The following is a 19,267-nucleotide window of genomic DNA, read 5'->3' as shown; positions in this document are numbered from 1 at the left end:
TGCCCCCAGGGTACCACAGCCATGTCCCCATGTATCGATTACAAAGTCACCAATTTTAAAAGGACCTATTTTGAGCCAACAAATTCAGGAATTAATATGATAGCAAATACTGTTCAGCGGTTTGGAATGCCTAATGTGACCCACAATGCTATGCAAACACAAATTTGTTAACTGACACACTAGTTGCAAATGTCTGTACTAGTTCACCAAGTGGTGTTATTCACTACTGGCTTACCGTAATCAGGGTAGGTTTTGTCTGTTTTCTGTGTAATCAGTGTGCACATTATTGTATTGTTTTTAAACAAGACATACACAAAGATCTTAACTAAAATAGAACTATTGTGGGCATTATTGTGGTGTAGTGGTTAATATAGCTGCCTTGGGCCGGCACAACTTCTTGGTGTGCTCTATGTGCCCTCTCCCACTTGGAAGTGGAACCACACTGCTGTTTCCTACCCTGGCAGGCAGCAAGTGAGAGCAGCATCCCTGTATATTTAGACTGGGATCGTGGCTGTGGCATCATATGCAAGCACCACATTCCCAGTGTAACTGACATGGAGGAGCAGCAGCCTGCAGCTTCATATACAAGGATCTGTTGAATTCTTTTAGTTTGTGTCAGCAGGAATGGGTTTGAAAGGCTGGCAGCTGTTTAGCTGCCGGTTCATATCCCGACAGCATTAGCCTGAGAGGATGAAATCCCGATAGTGTCAGGTAAATTACCTAACCCTCCCCTCTCCCCCTCCTAACCCTAAACCTCCCAGAGGGGTGCCTAACCCTAAACGCCCGTGGTGGTGCTTAACCCTAACTCCCCCCCTGGAGGTGCCTAAACCTATCCCCCGCTCCGCGCACCCCCAACCTTCCCCCCTAGGGGTGCTTAACCCTAATCCCCCCCCCAACCTAACGCTAACCCTGCTAGAGCCCCTAATCCTAACCCTCTCCCCTCTGCGGCTAACGTTAAGGGCGCCCCGGACTTACCTTAATTCGGGCTAGCGTCCTCGGCATTCAGGCGTTGGGACTAAAATATGCATCGGTATTTCGACATCTATGTTAAATCCCTTGCTGGGATTCCGCTGTTGGGATTGAGACCGGCGGCCAACTACATCCCATGCCAGCATACGGCACTCCACATTGTGGTGTCAACATTATGTTTGTCGACCTAATGACTACATCCCCATAATTTCCTGGTAATAACTAATATTTTAGGAAGCTTGTCAAAATATATTCCTGTTATCTTTTCTTCAGTATATATATTGTTTTTCACTTTACACTTAAATGGCTGGTGCTTTTACTTTATCAGATGGCTTTTTAGATCATTTCAGCACTGTGAGCTATTATATTCATCAAAATAATGTTGATATTTGAAAGTTACTAAAAGTTTTAACTTCTCCCTGTTCCTCAAATATCTTTGAAAGCTTTGAACTGAAATCTTCAGACAGATGTGCTGAAATAAGACCATAAACAAAAGTATTAAACAATAGGAAGCCTTTCATTCCTTGGGATCCTCCGTATAGAATAAGTAACATCTGCTTTCATTTTTCATCACCATCTTTTCATTTTAAGGCAAAAATTTTCAAATGTATTACATTATGCAAATGGTGTATATTATAATATATGTTATAAAATGAAGATTAGGTGATTGAATGGATTTACACAAAACGTGTATTCATGGAACGGGTGCCCTTAAATTTGAGGCATAATAAACTGTAGTCATACCATTACATGCCTACCAACATAGCCCATTTCACCCACTACACAATGTTCTTTTTCCTTTCTACTTGTCATCTAATTGGAATTACCTATGCTAAATAATTGTTTTTGAAAAACGCTTTTGAAATAATTATTTTTATTTAGTACACGTTAGTACAGATAAGGAATAAGGAGGAAGATTTAGAGCAAAATGTAAATCACTGAAGAATCTGAAACGGACAAGTGATTCTACTCATCATTAATTTCTTTATCTGGGAAATCTTTCCCAAAACCAATTTAACATTTTTCTTGCTTCTAATAATTAACCATTTAAAATCTCCATGTGTTAAAGGAGACATCAGATCTCTTCAGCGTGTTTGCACATGTTTACACAAATGCCTTCTAATTAAGACAGAGGTTGTAGCCCTAGGCTGATTGTTGATTTAACTGTTGATGGATAACCATTAAATCTATTAAAACATTCCAGTGTATCTGTTTTGTGGATAGGCGTTGTATCTCAAAATGATGATTCATTATAAAAGAAAAGGTCCGTTTTTAAATTATTTGTCAGCATTTTATTATCAAAAAGAAAAATAACTTGCATCCTTTTTTTCCCATAGGTTATTTTTTCATTGTTCTTTTTCTATAATTTGCATTCTCTTTACATCTGGGATGATGAAGAATTTTGGTTTAAATATGTATTTACTTTACAAGCAATTGTTTGCCAAATTATTATTCTTGTTACATTTAAAAAGAGAAAACTATGTGGCATGTAACATTTGTGATTATACAGAGATATTGGAAATATAACTCACACATATGTATATTGATTGCATGCATAAAGGAAAAAAACAGTATAAATAAGTTAACTACTTCACATAACTTTCTACAACAAACTAAAACATCTTACAGGAAGACATAAATACAGAGACTAGGAAAGTAAACATCCGGTGCCATTTCCCCCCGTAACCCAGCCATGGATGCCTAGGGGAGGTGCCCCAGATGTCTGGTGTGTGTGGAGTGATAGTGTTTCTGAATCTCACTCATTTCCTGCTCAGTAGAAGGAGTCTTATTCTTGGCCAGGTGTTTTCAGGTTTTAAGACCACTATTTTCACATAGCCCGTAAAACAAAAAACAGTGGCTCCTACGCGCCTGTTGTTACAATTCTTTTCCCGTTGATGAGCCCTCACCAAACACAGAAGACAAACAATGACTGTTGATTTTACAAGTTGTAACCCATGCTGTGTGATAGTATAGAGAGCCCAAACAATACAGATCTTAAAAACTAAAACAGATGGGAATATATTTACACTATAATGTTAATAATGGTGGCTGCAAAGAGAATTTGTTAAGTAAATACAATGAACATTATTAACGTTCTTTTACCTTAAATAAACATTCTTTGGTTCTGTTTATGTAGCCTAAAGCCATGTGGAAACAATAAATAGTCCCCTTTGTCTCGCAGGGTATTTCCCTGCAGCTTTTGGTTAAAATAAATGTGTCACAGCTGAGAAAGACAATAACGTTCTCATTCCAAATATGACTTAATAGCCATTGTTCATAAGAGTCACCAAACGATATAATTTACTTCCAGCTGTTACATATTTGGCTCCAATGTGTTCCAATAACTAAATGAGCAAAGTGACATGTTTTATGGACTGAAGGCCTGATTCAGCGTTGTACACTAATGCAAACGCATTTGCGAATTTTGCCGCTTAGCAATTGCTAAAATATGCTAATGCATCAGCCGGCGGAATTTGTATTGAGACGCCCACCGAAGCCCTCGCAGCTGCATGCTCAAACGCAGCATTGGATCCAGTTCCTGAAAACATAGACTCCTCGAGTGAGTCTATGTCCACTCAGAATGGCTGTGGTAACTGAAATGCTGGAGCTTTGTGAAAAACTTGTAGTTGGTCTTAACAGCGCGGTCAATTGAACAGCTCCGGGAACTCATCGCGCTGGGTTGAATTGCCCCCAAAGATTGCAAACTCCACTGGGGAAGAAATTGATGTGAATAACTAAGTATTTTCTGTAAAGTACTGCGTAATATGTGTGCGCAATATAAATAAATGTTCATAAGCACAGACGGTGTAATGGTTAGCGTTACTGCCTCACAGCAATGAGGTCATGGGTTCGATTCCCACTACGACCCTAACTGTGTGGAGTATGTATATTCTCCCTGTGCTTGTGTGGGTTTCCTCCCACACTCCAAAAATATACTGGTAGGTTAATTGGCTCCCCACAAAAAATTGACCCTAGTGCGTATGTGTGTGTGTGTGCATGTGATAGGGAATATAGAGTATAAGCTCCACTGGGGGAGGGACTGATATGTAAGATACTCTCTGTAAAGCGCTGCAGAATATGTGTGCGCTATATAAATAACTGGTAATAATAATAATAATAAATAACTGTTATTAAATATGAACATACTCTTTGAAAGGTTAGCACATTAAATTTTCACAAGTGTTTTTTCAACTTTAAATGGGATTATTACTTTTAATTTCCATTATCAATCTAATTTAAATATCATGATTCATGTATAATTATTTATTCTATTTTTATTTATTAACAGTTTCTTATATAGCTCAGCATATTCTTATGCGCTTTACAATTGGAAACAGTAATAGAACAAAACTCGGTAATACCAGATAGACATAGAGGTAGGAAGGGCCTGCTCACAAGCTTACAATCTATAGGAAAATAGGCTTTGTTACACAAGGATATGTGCTATCTATTGTATAATGGCCCAGCTAGATTGCAAAGGTTCTTAATGGGCTGTATGATATATCCTATAACTAACCCAGTGCCACTGAGTATAAGATTTTTGGACCTTGTTTTCTTAAGGGAGTTACACTTGACATCTGCAGTGAGAAATAGGCTGGTGAATGCTTATATGAAAGTACAGAGTGTACACACAAGAAATATAGTTTGAATCATTATATAACATACATGACTTGTAGTGTCACAGACGTTTTCCAACACCAGTGTGTAACCAGCCTGTTGTATATCATCTATTATTGAGCTAGGTCCCAGCAGTTTCTGGGCTTAATTCAGAGTTGCCGACTTTCTGTCTGCCCCTTCCAGGAGGGGGCAGCCAGATCGGCAAACCAAGGGGGCTTGACATGCATTTGTGGGCGGAGCCGGGGCTTGGCCATGCGGTCACAGCATTTTGGCCCATGCCCCCGCTGCACAATTCCGGGATTACCAGCATTGTGAAGCAGGGGGCGGAACCAAAATGATGCCCCTGCTGCGGGGTATTCCCTTATTACCATGAGGAGGGGGGGGGCGGCAGCCGGGAGGCTAGTCTTCCTTTCCTGGGGGTTTGGGGGGGGGGGTGGTGGCGGGAGCTGTACCTGATTTTCAGGATGCTCGGGTACCTGATTTTCGGGTAGGCAAGTATGGCTTAATTGAATGTGCCCCTTATGTATTTTATGCATTATTGGGATGATGCAAAGTTAAACACAAGTCAGTTTTGTATATGACAGTATCTTGCATATTTTCACACAGTGCATGCTCTGGAGCCGAGCGTATTCAAGTATGCTCACAAGTTCTGTCAACAGAATTATGGGCAATGAAGAGTTGTGCATACGCGTATTTATGCCTGTCCTCAGACACATTTTGTTCTATGCTCGCAATGTGGGAAATACGCTCCTATGTATTCCAATTCTGAATCACTCACAAGTCTATCGATGTGCCAAGGCCAGTGCCTAAGAATTGTAGAATTGCTAAAGAGCCATACCACAGGTTCAGGGTAATGACAGTACTTTTTTAATCACTATGTGTAACTTATCTAATATCAGTTTTATAGTTCATGATCTCAAAAGCTGGAGCATATCTTAATAAATGCAGTATTATTTGTAGTTTGTACTTTTTATTGAAAGTTAGCTTTTTATAATCATTATAAAAATAAATGTCAAGTGCTTTGTGCAGTTATGGTACTCACACTTTTTTTTTTTAATTGTCAGATAATTTTAGATCATACTTGCCCAAAATGATCAACAGTCAAATCAATATCTGTTTGGGCCTGATTATAATTGGCTGGTACTAAATTCTGTTACCTGGTGACCGGACAGGTTTGTGCATGCGGTTATCTGGGCTGATTATGAGTTGGGAGCAAAGCAAAAAAACAGGTAACTTTGTATCTGGACCAACCATGTTACAATGCAAGGGGTCCCAATACATTATTTTATTGCATGCAGGGTAAATACAGGATTCTTTTTGCATACAGGGCCTGATTCAGTAAGGATCGCTAATGCGATTGCAGTTGCAAATTCAAATGGAACGCAACAGCGAAAATATGCAAATGCATGCCAAAGCACAGCCGGGATAAAGACGCCCCTTGCTGCCTTCTCACATGCGTATGACGTCGCTTACCTGCATAAACATCGGTACCATCGAGGCACATTGGCCAGTCACGCACATTTACAGAATGTCTGACCTGCTGCAGAAACTGCAAGTCTCGTTGCACGTAGTGAGTACTCCAGCTGCGTATGCAATCGCAGTGGCTAATTTATGCACGCCCATGCAACGGTGTTCAAATTGACAGACACACCTGCGTTTTTATGACCACTCCACCGTCACCACCCCCGAACGCTCATAGTCTGTCACTCACTCTGCGATGGTTTCCTCTGTGTGTCTGTAATCGCAGTGCGGCTTATGCGCATGCGTAATGGCTAACAATTGCTTGATCTACGTACGCAGTTGTTTTAGCGATCCTTACTGAATCAGGCCACTAGTCCACAAATGCTGCACAAATTTAATTTTAGATTGCAATTTACATTTGAGTTTGGACACGCCTTTCTCAAATCTAAAGCCGCATACACACTAGACGATATTTATGAACGATATGGACGATAATGATATCGTTCAACGCTATATCGTTCATATCGGTCAGTGTGTATGTAGTGAACGACCAACAATGCGCGCTCCCGCACATGCAGGCCAATCTGACAATATCGTCATTGCTTGTTCAGAGATGTGGCAGGATGACTTCACTGACAGATATCTTTAAAGATATCTGTCAGTGTGTACACCCAATATCGTTTGTCCTGCACTACAGAAAATTCAAGGGAAATCTTTCACCAATATCGTTAATACAGCACATCGTCAAGTGGGCCTGATTCAGACCCGCTCGCGAGTGCACAGCGCTCGCAAGCGGGTCAATGGTCCCTCACTGCGCATGCTACGTTGCTACGGGTCTCGCAATAAAAAGGGGGCGGCTGTCGATTTTGATAGCTCGCCCCGTTTTGGAGGCGGGCAGGGGGGGTGGCTATACAAACAGGCGTTCCCGAAGGAACGCCTGCCATTTGTGGGAGGGACCACTGACATCACCAGTGATGTCAGTGGAGAGTTTCCTGCTCTGTTACAGCAGGAAACTCTCTGGGGCTTGCAACGGACGAGACCCAACCACAAGGGTCTCGTCGCAAGCCACGATGGTCGCGACCATCACCTGGCCGCTCGCAAAAGCTGTGGGTGGTCACCCACAGCTTAGCTAGTGGCCAGGAGGCCGCAACAAAAAAAAAATGCTCTGATTCAGAGCGAGCGCTCTTCAAGAGCGTCCGGCTCTGAATCAGGCTCAGTGTGTATGTGCCTAATATCTCTGCACATTTTAAATCTCCATTTGCAGTACAAAAAAAGGTGCAATGTTAGTTTTTTTTTCTTTGCTTTGCTTCTATCTCAGTATCAGCCCCATCTTGTGTATTATTGCAGGAAATTAGAACATTGGGGTCAGTCCTATTCCACGAGATGTTCTCGTGGATGGGAGTCATCGCAACAGTGGTCGCGCTTGATGGCAGCCTGGATTTGCTAAAAAGTGCTCGCAGCCCCATAGGCTTAGAGCAAAATTAAATAAATTCGGGCTCAGAGCGGGCCACGAAGGGCTCGAGGTGCCATTCCGTTGCTGGTGTTTTAACGACGTTGCAACGGCAACTCGCACCCTTCGCACGGAATAGGATTGCACCCATAGTGTGAGAGGTTTAATTTTAATTTTGTGATATTCTTTGCTCAATTGCAAATTGGTTTTCAAATGTAACTGATTTAGACCAAATTGGGCAAAAATCGATGAGTATGTGGTCTTTCCGTTATTCCTCCAGCTGGCCCGTCTCCTGATACTACACTAACATTATGTGTTCTGTGCCACACTGCCTGCACGTCTGTCTATCTAGTTTGTGCTCTAGTTACAGACACAGTTCCGTTGCCAAAAACAGCTTTTGGATTCTGTTATCTGTGTTCATGTTTCAAGAGCTCTGAAATTGCCAATTTTGCAAATTCCTCTTATTATTATTATGAACAGCTCTGTCTGCTGGGTTAAGTCTGTGTCTGTGCTGCTATGCCCTGATATCTTATCTCCTGCACTTATTCTCATAACAATTAGATTATTTCAGTTGTTATGTCTGTGTAGAGTATTCAGTATATTTCTTTTTCAAATTTCTCATTACTTTATTTATTTATTTTGTGTTTTCATGATTTCCTCCTGTATATTACATTTGTATTGCATTTAAATTTATTTGTAATCCTGAAAAATTAAAAAAGAAAAGTGTTTGCAACCATTATTACTTCACTCCCCTAAAATGTTAGTAAGCTAGTTGCTAAAATATTTTTATTATAAAATAGGTAATTTCAAAATACAGTACAGTATTATGAAGTTTACAAAAAGATAAATAGCGACAATTGTCTTAAAAAGAACAGTCATTTATTGTTTTATGTTTCTTTTTAGGCTTGTTCCCTGCTATATTAAACCTTGCCAGCAATGCAGAAATCACCACTAATGCTACATGTGGGGAAATGGGACCAGAGATGTTTTGCAAACTGGTTGAACATGTGCCAGGAAGGATAGTACGAAATGCACAATGTCGTACCTGTGACCAGAACAGTGTTAATCCAAAAGGTACAGTTTCTTCATCTATCTATCTATCTATCTATCTATCTATCTATCTATCTATCTATCTATCTATCTGTCTGTCTGTCTGTCTGTCTGTCTGTCTGTCTGTCTGTCTGTCTGTCTGTCTGTGTGTGTGTGTTTGTGTAGCAATGTCATTGCAAAAATGTCCCTAAAAGTCTGATGCACAGCTGACCTTCAGTTTATACCCAATAATTTTATACAGTGCATAATTCATAATCTGATACAAAGGTAAAACAATATTACTCCTACCTAAATTTCACATTTTGCTCTATTATATTTTTATGACTATATTAGAATTAAATATAATTCCTAACCTATTAAATATTGTATACAATAAAATCACAGTTGTAATGAGATAATGCAATTTTATCCAAACAAAAAAAATATGTATGCAACTTATTCATTTTGTTTATGTTTAAATTATTTTACTATGTTGATAGGTATAGTTATATTTCTTATGTAATTTATTAAGCATTATGGCCAATAATAAAAAGCCTTATTAAAGTAGCTTTATTTCTGATAAATAGTCAATAGTTACTCTAGTGCACAGGTTTTCAAACTCGGTCCTCAGGATCCCAAGCAGTGCATGTTTTCCATGTCTCCACACTGAATCAAGTGAAATAATTAGCGCCACCTGTGGACCTTTTAAAATGTGTCAGTGAGGAATGATTACACCTGTGCACCTGCTGGGTGACCTGCAAAGCGTGAACTGTGTGGGGTCCTGAGGATCGAGTTTGAGAACCACTGCTCTAGTGTATAAGGCAATTTATAGTTACATTTTAGAAGTTTTTAGGTGTTTTTCTTTTTTAAGCAAATTGTAATACAGAAGCTATCATCAAAGATTTTAATCAGCTGTGGGGCAATCTATTAGGGCTATATTCAGAACACATGTTGGTACTATGTACACAAATAATAATAATAATAATAATAATAATAAGTGCACATTGGCAGATCTAATCTCCCAGTCTGTTTTTTTTCCAATAAAATTCGCAAACATTGTAAGGTGTGCCTGTGCCACCCTTTGCACAATTAGGGGTAAATTTACTAAGATTCAAGTTTGGTTAAGTTTTCCAGTTTTTAAACTCGATTTAACTCACTGAAACTCGGATGATTTGAGGCTTCTGCAACTCACAAATTTACTAAGAAGTGAGATTAGCTGAGAGTGTGTTTTCCGATGGTGAAGCACATCGAGATATCTCCCCCGAGTAGCAAGTTTAGATGAGATTACTCACCCAAGATTGCAGTGTTTTCTCTCTGCTAAACTCTTCAGAACAAGCAGCCTGCACGTATCAGTGAGATATGTGAAGGCTGCTTGTGTTGTACCTGTAAAAAAAAGGGTTAAATGTTTTAAAAAAATAACGTAGGGTCCTCCCCAAAAGCATAATCAGCCCCGCGCTGCCCAGCCAATCCTGGTTCCTCAAATTATGGGGAAAAAAGTGTGTAGGGTTCCCCTGTAGTTTGGGAACCAGCACCTGGCTGCAGGGCCAGTCCTGGTTTTAAATATAGGGGGGAAAAATGCATAGGGGTCCCCCTATATTTAAAACCATCACCGGACCCAAACCGACCGGGCTTCAGACTAAGCCTTGGGTGTCGGGAGAGGAGGGACCCCTTCTTGGGGGGGGGGGGGTGCCCACCTCCCCTGAGATCCCTGGCTTGGGCTGACCGGCTTGGGGTGTGAATGCTTTGGCTGGGGAGACCCGGTGATAGGGTCCCCTGGCTGTGGCATTACACCCCGGTCGGTTTGGGTCCGGTGATAGTTTTAAATATAGGGGAGCTCCTACGCATTTTTCCCCCCTATATTTAAAATTTTAGGAACCAGGACTGGTTATGCTTTTGGGGGAAGGGGCTACATTTTTTTTTTAAATTAACCATTACAATACTGATTCCGTGCAGAAAAAAACACAAATCAAACTGATCTGTGTATGTTTCTGCCAAACTCGCAGTAAATTCCCGAGTTGTATCTTTTTCAGTGAAAGTACTTTCAAGTTTGGCCGATGGTGAGTTTATTCGAGTTTGCATGCTCACCTGAGTTTTTCAGCGATGAGAGAGAAATCTCTCCCAAACTCACCCGAGTTTATCTTTAGTAAATTTGCGAGTTGAAAAAAATGCCTAAACTCACCCGAGATTGCAATCTCAACCAAACTCGAATCTTAGAAAATTTACCCCTAAAGGTGGGTAGATATATCTGCAGATGATGGTCATTCATACACACTGAACGACCATCATCTGCATGCTGCAGCGTGTCCCGGCGGCCAGGGGCGTGGACTAATCGCGGAAGGTGTGGCCACGCCCCCTTCGAAAAAAACAACAACCCATTTGCAGCGCTGGGGAGGGGGGCGCTGTGTGCCCCTCAGACCGATGCACAGCCAATGGGGGGCGCGATCAGCGTGATTGCTCTCCCCTTTGGCAAAGGAGACTGCTCGGGCTGCTGCTTTAGCAGCCTTGGACAGTCTCCCAGTGCAGCCCAGCACACAACAGTGTGTGCTGAGCTGCTCTGGATGGGGAGCTGTGCCGGACCCGGGTAAGTAGCACCCGCTCGCGGATCCCCCCCCCTCTACACCCCTGTGTACGGGCGATCAGCTGATCGCCCATACATACTTGCCAATGGCACAGCAGACATATCTGTTCATTGGCTGTGCAGCACAGCCAATGTGATATGTCTGTGAACGACGTTGTTCACAGACATATCATCTGTACACACTGGCCGACGGGGCACGATATATTGGCCGTTCAATTGATCGGCCAATATATCGGCCAGTGTGTATCCAGCATTAGAATCTGAAGCAATTAGATACAATTTCACCAGTTTGAGTATAATATAGGCCAGTTTGGGTGTAGGTGGGTTTATCAGCGGATGGGCAGTAGGGTGCACTGGCAGCATTTTACACTCTCAGCCTGAATGCATATAAATTAATTCAGGTAGTGATTGGATTTTAATTGCTTAAGTAAAACAATTTTGAGCTGCATGATCAGTTGTGTCTGCCCTAATATTTTATTCCAAATTATATTTTTTAAGTGGTAGGCTGGCAGTTCTTATTATAATATACGCTCATTTCCTTTATATGGTGATAATTGCACAATCAGGCATGCCTCCCTAATAACAAAGCTTAGATTTAAAAGTTTAAAATGGTGCAAGGAAGTGATATATAGTTTGGGCAGTTAGATATGGTTATGATGAAGCAACCTTCTTCTAGCCTGATGGTATTATCTAGCACTTATCATGCTTTGTCTAGCCACGCTTTACTCATATACATAATAAATAAATCACAGAACCCTAAAAAGCTGTGCAAATGTTGTTTAAACTATAATTAGTGTGTAGTCGGTTGGGATATAGCAGGGGGGCAGGGGGCGGGTGGAGTACACACTAACGATAGACAGGAATTGTGAAGTAACTTTTTTCAAAATGACCCTACACATTTTGGTAATGGGATTCAGTCATTTGTTCCTCACTTTGTTTAGCATACGTTGTTTCTAAGTGAATATGTTTTATATTTTTGATTTTCAGAACGCCACCCAATCTCCAATGCTATTGATGGCACTAACGACTGGTGGCAAAGTCCCAGTATTCAGAATGGAAGGTTGTACCACTGGGTCACCTTAACGCTGGATTTAAAACAAGTAACTATAACATTGTTTGTGAAGTTTAATAGTCATCTAGTTATAAGAAAACGGATGTTTTTCCCTCAGCAAGGGTTTGTCTGCACAAGAGATCAAGTTTTGATCTCTAAAACTACTGGGGAAATGCAGTGGCACTGAAATGTACTGGTCGCTGTGCTATTCAGTCTAAGCTGTCCACAGCAATGCAATACACAGCTCAGGGGTTACCAAGTGAAATGATGTCTTATTTCAGTTCTGTATATGAAGTGCATGATTGCGGTACATGTAGACAGCAGAGGTGGGTCACATGATCTCCTTGGCAAGTTTCTCAAGTTGCATTGACTTGAAAAATTAGTAGACATGCCCTAAAGGAGAACTCTCTTTCTATCTACAAAAACGTTCACTTTTATTTCAGCATGTATAGATAGAGTTCTGTTGCGCTATTCTCTTTTCAGTGTATACTTGAGCACCATTTCAGTGGAGTCTATGAACAAACCTCTTATAATAAGGGAGCAAGGCATACTAAAAAGACTGACTGATCCTAAATCCTCTATTAAACTCGTATCACTGCACAGCTGTCTTCCAGGTTTAAGGAGATTTGGTATTCCCTACTACTGCTTAACTATATCCTCTGCTTCAGTGTACTTCTCCCTGAAGCTCTCTACACATCCAATGGTACAACATAGCCTTGGTTATGGCTACGAGTCTTCTTGTGCTGTATAGATTGGTATAGATTTGTTTTTTGTCATTTCAGGTAGAAGTTAAACAAATGATGCTCAGCTTTTTCTCTTGTGCCCAAAAGCTTGTAACTGTACCAGTTAATTAGATACTTCAGCTTTTAAGTGTGAATTCCAGTAATCAAAAACTTTCAATCCAATCTGCTATTCCAGATGGTACAATCCCAACACTTATTATAAATGTGAATAAGTGAAGTTCAAACAACATTTTTTCCTTAGATCAAAGCAGCACTGTAAGTTAGAAATTGCTTGGGACTACCTTTATAGTAAAAGATTTATATTCTCATTTACCTGAACTCTGTGCTAGTATGTTTCTGTGTAAACAAAGCTGCTGTAGCTAGAATATTAAGACTATGAAACAGAAGGTGCAACGACTGTGTTTACTAAGCAGTGTGACAAATTGTTCAGGTGAGACTACGTAAGCCTTTAATCGCCCTGTCGAGTGATGTGATGAAGTTGCTGAACTTTTTGAGAAAAAAAAAAAGAAATGCCTTCTGGCCCTAGAAAAGAAAGCCAGCAAATCATCTGCTATAATTACAGAGTAATGATGCACCTTGTGGAGATTTAAAAATCTCTCCCATTTAACCTCTCTTCCAGCTGGTAACACTCTCATCCAGGCATGTTAAACTCAAGCGACACTATTGGCCACATCAGCTAGGTAAAATTAATTGAGAGTCACTTTTCTTCCAGGAAAGGTTGGAAACAGTCCATTAGAAGACACGCTATGATATAATTTAACATACTTATAATTACCTTGTCTGTGATTTTATTTTAGTTTATTAGATTATTGTTAATTTAAATAAATAATGCAAATTAAAGTACAGTATCAATAAGACTTTATGCCATTATTGGTTTAAATTTTACTCAACCCACACTGTAAATTAGAAGTGAAGGCAGATACCTAGACCCTCAAACTAGGAAGACAAGGACCACATGCACCCCCAAAAAACAAATTAGAAGACCCAAATTCAGTTAGCTGTGAGTTCCATTAACGTGGGTTGTCACGGTTAAAACTTTTTTGCTAGAAAATCTGAGTTGAGTTAATGGTAGTTAATGTGGCTTTTAGTTTGCAGCTGCTGAGTAGGTGAAAAGTAGGGAATACATTTATTTTGAGGTAAAAATGTCAGGACTCAATGCAGAACCCCTGGCACACACCGCCCAGTGAATAATATAGCACTTGGAAGCATTTAAACAGCATACTTTGTGTAATACAGTTCAAAAATGGTTTTAGTTACAGTATGTGCGACATGTATTTTGAGAATTAAAAATCACACTACATACATTTTCTGTAACCCCCAAAAATTCTAGAAACTTTAATTTGTCTAAAAATACTTTATACTTTTATTTTGTCACTGTTACTAAAAAAGGTAAAAAAAAATTCAGCCATTTGACACCTTTTAAGAACCTCAAATACTTTGCTTATGGCCACCTAATAGCTTCTCTGTACTGGGGATGTAGCATCACGACAGTCAGCATTTCCCACTTGAATAGTGCGAATCATGAGAGCGTGTATGCTAAAAATCTTAGCTTAAGGCGGCTAAATGAATCTACCCTGAAGTGTCTGCATTGCTTATGTTTAACATTTATTTTTACATCTTTTGAACATACCAGAGTAATAACAAACAAATATATTTTTTATTGTTTTGTAAATGCATCTATTTTTAGGCACTGTCCCTACTTGGTCCTCTCATAACACTATCCAGATACAGTATGTGTATATCCTACAGGGGATGCAATCGGGAAACCGGCTGACGTGATCCCGACAGCCGGCTTCCCGACTGCTTTATCCCGGCGTGGGTTAAATGACAGGCGTCTAGATCTAGACGCCTGTCATTTTCCCGACGCCGGGAGACAGGCGCCCGAAATCCCGATTGTAGTGATGCCGAGTGCCGCGAGTGGACAGCCGCGGGGGGGGGAGGGTTAGGTTTAGGGCACCTGGGGGGGACTTAGTTCTAGGCACCCCCTCAGGATGGTTAGGGTTAGGCTAGGGGGAGGGAGGGTAGATTTAGGCACCCCCGGGGGGGACTTAGGGTTAGGCACCCCCCCCTCGGGGGACTTAGGTTTAGGCAGCGGGGTAGGCGGGGTTAGGCACTTAGAGGGGGGATTAGGTTTAGGCACTTGGGGGGGAGGTTAGGGTTAGGCACCCCTAAGGAGGGTTAGGGTTAGGGGGGTTAGGTTAGGTTAGTTTTTACTTACCTCAAGACGTTTAGGATTTCCAGCGCTGTCGGGCTGCCGCTGCCGGGAACCGGCTGTATTTCATACCGATTCCATCCTACAGTAGGTACAAGTTTGCCAACTAGGGCCCGTATTCAATTTGAGGCGAAAAGCCTTTTTCACGTGTTTTTGGCGGAAACTTTTCACCAATGACGTCATTATTGCCTGTTTTGACTTTCCTCCGTGTTCAATTTGGGAGACTTTTCGCCTAGGCGGAAAGTCAATGCAATGTAATAGGCGGAATAGTTTCGCCTATGAATAGCAGGTGGAAAAAAGTGCAGAATTGTGGTTTTGGGGTGCAACATTGCGGGAACCCCTGTGCAGCCTTCAGACAGTCCCCCAAAGGTAAACTGTGTCAAAATAAAAATAAAAAACACTTAAGAACATCCCAAAAAAATTACTTTGAATTTGGGGCGAAAAAAAAAGTTGGGGGACAAAGTTAAAAACTAGCGAACCTGACTCTGGGGGGGGTCCCCAAGTATGCCCCAGGTGTTGTTTTCATTGCAGGGGCTTGCGGAAGGTGGATTTTTCAAGTTTTTTTAAGCTTAACTTTAGCAACTTTAAAATATGCTGGCCCCCATTTTCAAGTACCCCAAATTTGCTGGGATAAGTTACTTTCTGTGAAAAAACCTCCTGAATACTATTCTCCACCACTTATACAAAAACGCTATTTAGCAGCTATTGAGCCCATTTAAAAACACCAAATACCTTCAGCAAGCCAAATCAGGGGGCTCCATAGCTAACCCCCATGTCAGGGCATCTTTTGGGGGGTGTCAGACTGATTTCCCCAAATCTGACAGTACTTTCCGCTTGTTTAAGTTTCGCCGGGTCTCATTTTCGCCTACTTTCAAATTGAATACGTTGATACGCAGGCACAAGCGCGATACTTTTCCACCTGCAAACCAGGCGAAGTAGGCGAAAAGTCCTGGGAGGCGAAAAAGTATCGCTGGTCCTCTCGAATTGAATACAGCTCTAGGTTTGGAAACAAATTCATGTAGATGCCATATAAATATAACTCTGTGCTTTTCATTTTTAAACAAACTTATCTTTACAAATATCCACCTTACAAACCAGTTCAACCAAAGGGATCTTGGTTGCATACCAACTTGTTTTTCCATTCACTCTCATTTAAATTCTCATAACCAATGAACTGTGAATTAATTGTAAAGTGCTGTAATAGTATAGTGAACCATTTAACTACAGCCAGATCATTTCCTAACAGCAACTAATGTTGCTAATTTGAATGTTGGTTACTGTTTAACCAACCTCTACACATTTACACTTTAATCACAGAGGATGAATTTTGCTAAAGCAAGTACAGTATTGCAGTAACATTTAATTGACCTTAGAAGTGGACTGCTATGGAAGAAGTGGTAAATGTACACCCCTAACCCATTTATGTACACCACATATGTGTATATATTAGGGATGAGCGGGTTCGGTTCCTTGAGAACCGAACCCACCCTAACTTCGGGGATCCGGGGCGATCCAAGCCCAAGCTCGGATCTCCCTGTCTGCCCTGGATCCCTCTCCCGACGCAAAACCTTGAGATCTGCTGTCCGATCTCGAGGTTTTGCCTCTAGTGGCCATTTAAAAAAAATGCCTTTGCCCTTAATGGGCAAAGTGCTGATTGGCTGACAGAGCCGTCTGTCACGGCTCTCAGCCAATCAGCATTATGGTGCTCATTTGCATGTAGCACGGACTCGTGAGATCCGTGCTACATGCATCTGTGTGATTGACAGTGACACAGAGCACAGATGGGTCAGTGAGAGGTAAAGGGTAAACTTTAATAACCTTGCGGCTCCCACCATTGACTACAATGGAGGGAGCCGTTCAATGGCTGATAGACGGGAGATGACCTTTATTGGGGGGTCCCCAGCTTTCCAGGGATCCCCGGCCTGGGCTGACTAGTGGTCAGGGCTGATGTTGCGGCTGGGGGGCCCGGTGAAAGGGCTCCCCTGGCTGTGGCATCAGCTCCCCACTAGAAAAAGTCCAGTGCTGGATCTGGAACTTACTGGGGAACCCTACTCATTTTTTTCCCCTGTATTTCCAGAACCAGGACCGGATCAGAGCCCAGAGCTGGTTGCGCAGAATACGGGGGACCCCTACGTCGTTTGTCCCCCGTATTTTGGCAACCAGCGCTGGTTGTGACTAGCCCGGTGCTGGTTGTGCTTAAGTACAGGGGACCCCTATGTCGTTTGTCCTCTGTATTTAAGCACACCCAGCACTGGGTCACTAATGCCCGGGGCTGGTAGCTCTTTTTTTGGGGGGGGGGCACGCCATTTTTTTCTTTTTTTACACAGGTTTTTTTTTTTTTACCACAGTAGCACAGACGGGTCTCACGGACCTGTCATTGCTCTGTGTCATTCACACAGATGCATGTAGCACGGATCTCCCGGGTCTGTGCTACATGCAAATGGGCACCATAATGCTGATTGGCTTCCTGTCTGCCACTGCAGTGCCACTCCTAGATAGGCCGCGTGTTTATGCCGCCCACTTGTGTCGCTTAGCATAGTCATCCAGCTACCTCGGTGCAACCTTTTGGCCTAAAAACAATATTGTGAGGTGTGAGGTGTTCAGAATAGAGTGGAAATGAGTGGAAATTAATGTTATTGGGGTTATTAATAGCGTAGGAACAAAAAAAGGCCCATTTTATGTGATTTTAGCAGGTTTTTTTATTTTTTAAGAAAAAATCCAGATCCAAAACACAAAACCCAGAACCCAAAACACGGAAGGGTGGTTTTGGCAAAACCAATCCAGATCCAAAACACGAAGAAAGATCCAGATCCAAAACACAAAACACCAAAAATGGCTGGTGCACACCCCTAGTATATATATATATATATATATATATATATATATATATATATATATATATAATTATATATATATATAGTGTCAGGTGCATAAATATTGGGACATTGACAGAATTTTCATATTTTGGCCTCTATTCACTACCACAATGGCTTTGAAATGAAACAAACAAGATGTGCTTTAACTGCAGACTTTCAGATTTAATTTGAAGGTAATTACCTCCAAATCAGGTGAACGGTGTAGGAATTACAACGGTTTCTATATAACGGTTACTTTTTGTTGTATTTGTAATGATACATTGCCATAAACACATCTGGTGTAGATGTATATTGATAGGGAAAAGTCTAAAATGACAGCTCACTTCAGTAAACAAGAACTGCTGAGTGATCCTTCTCTAAAGTGATGTGGCAGTCTCTCTATCACAGTATGCAGCTTTCATGTGGTAATGAGTCCTGTGGGCTTCCTTAGTGCTGTGGTTTTCATTCATTGTGTTAAGCAAACAGCGGGTCAATGCCTCAGGGACAACAGTCATGTGGGCCATTGGGGCTTCCTCAGCATTCTGAAAGAGGGGCTTCCTCAGCATTCTGAGAGAAGGAATACTCAACAGAACTTGTTGACTAAAGGAGTTGTGATTGTTGTTATTAGTTGTTGGACTGTATTATAACCACTGCTGTCACTCTTTTAGTCATTTTCAGTTTGATGCTGTATTATATTTTATCCTACAATGCATGACTATACATAATGAGCATCTGTCGCTGCTAATGATCATTACATGCAGATTCACGAGGTGCATTTACCTTAACTGATCTTCTGGTGAGTTTCATAGGCATTTAAAAGAAATCATGCTTGCAGAAATGCTTAATCTTGTGCGGACTTCTACATTAGTATTTAGCACTCAATAGTGCAACACTTTACAGATAATCTTTAATCAATTCACACTGGTCTGGGTGACAGTGGAGTTTACAGTCTAAAATGTCTTTAGCACACAAACACTAAACTATAAGTCAGTTATACTACTGTGGGAGATACCCACATAAACACTTGGAGAATATGCAAATTCTGAACAGAATAGGCGGCAAGGCTAACCACACATTTTACAGGTAAGTGACTAAACTTAAACCAGATCATTTCTCATATATGATTATGTTGAATTATCAGATAACACGGGAGATGTACTAAGCCTTGAAGAGAGATATAATGCAGAGATAAAGTACCAACCATTCAGCTCCTAACTGTAATTTTTCAAACACAGCCTGACATGGCAATTAGGAGCTGATTGGTGGTACTTTAGCTCCATTCACTTTATCTCCATTCAAGG

General features: G+C 41.2%; 1 protein-coding gene across 1 annotated transcript in view; it reads left to right on the top strand.

Moving 5' to 3' along the window:
• The window catches only part of LAMA1 (laminin subunit alpha 1), a 185,188-nt gene that overhangs the window by 32,821 nt on the left and 133,100 nt on the right, over positions 1–19,267 (top strand). Inside the window, exons 2-3 of the mRNA XM_088469670.1 lie at positions 8,402–8,572; positions 12,093–12,205. Coding sequence (XP_088325796.1) covers positions 8,402–8,572; positions 12,093–12,205 — 284 coding nt within the window. The remainder of the gene's footprint in view (positions 1–8,401; positions 8,573–12,092; positions 12,206–19,267) is intronic.

The sequence above is a fragment of the Taudactylus pleione genome, unplaced genomic scaffold (assembly GCF_031769625.1).
Source record: "Taudactylus pleione unplaced genomic scaffold, aTauple2 ptg000093l, whole genome shotgun sequence".
Taxonomy (NCBI): Eukaryota; Metazoa; Chordata; class Amphibia; order Anura; family Myobatrachidae; genus Taudactylus; species Taudactylus pleione.
Note: the sequence above shows the minus strand (reverse complement) of the source record. Positions and strands in the feature narration are given on the sequence as shown.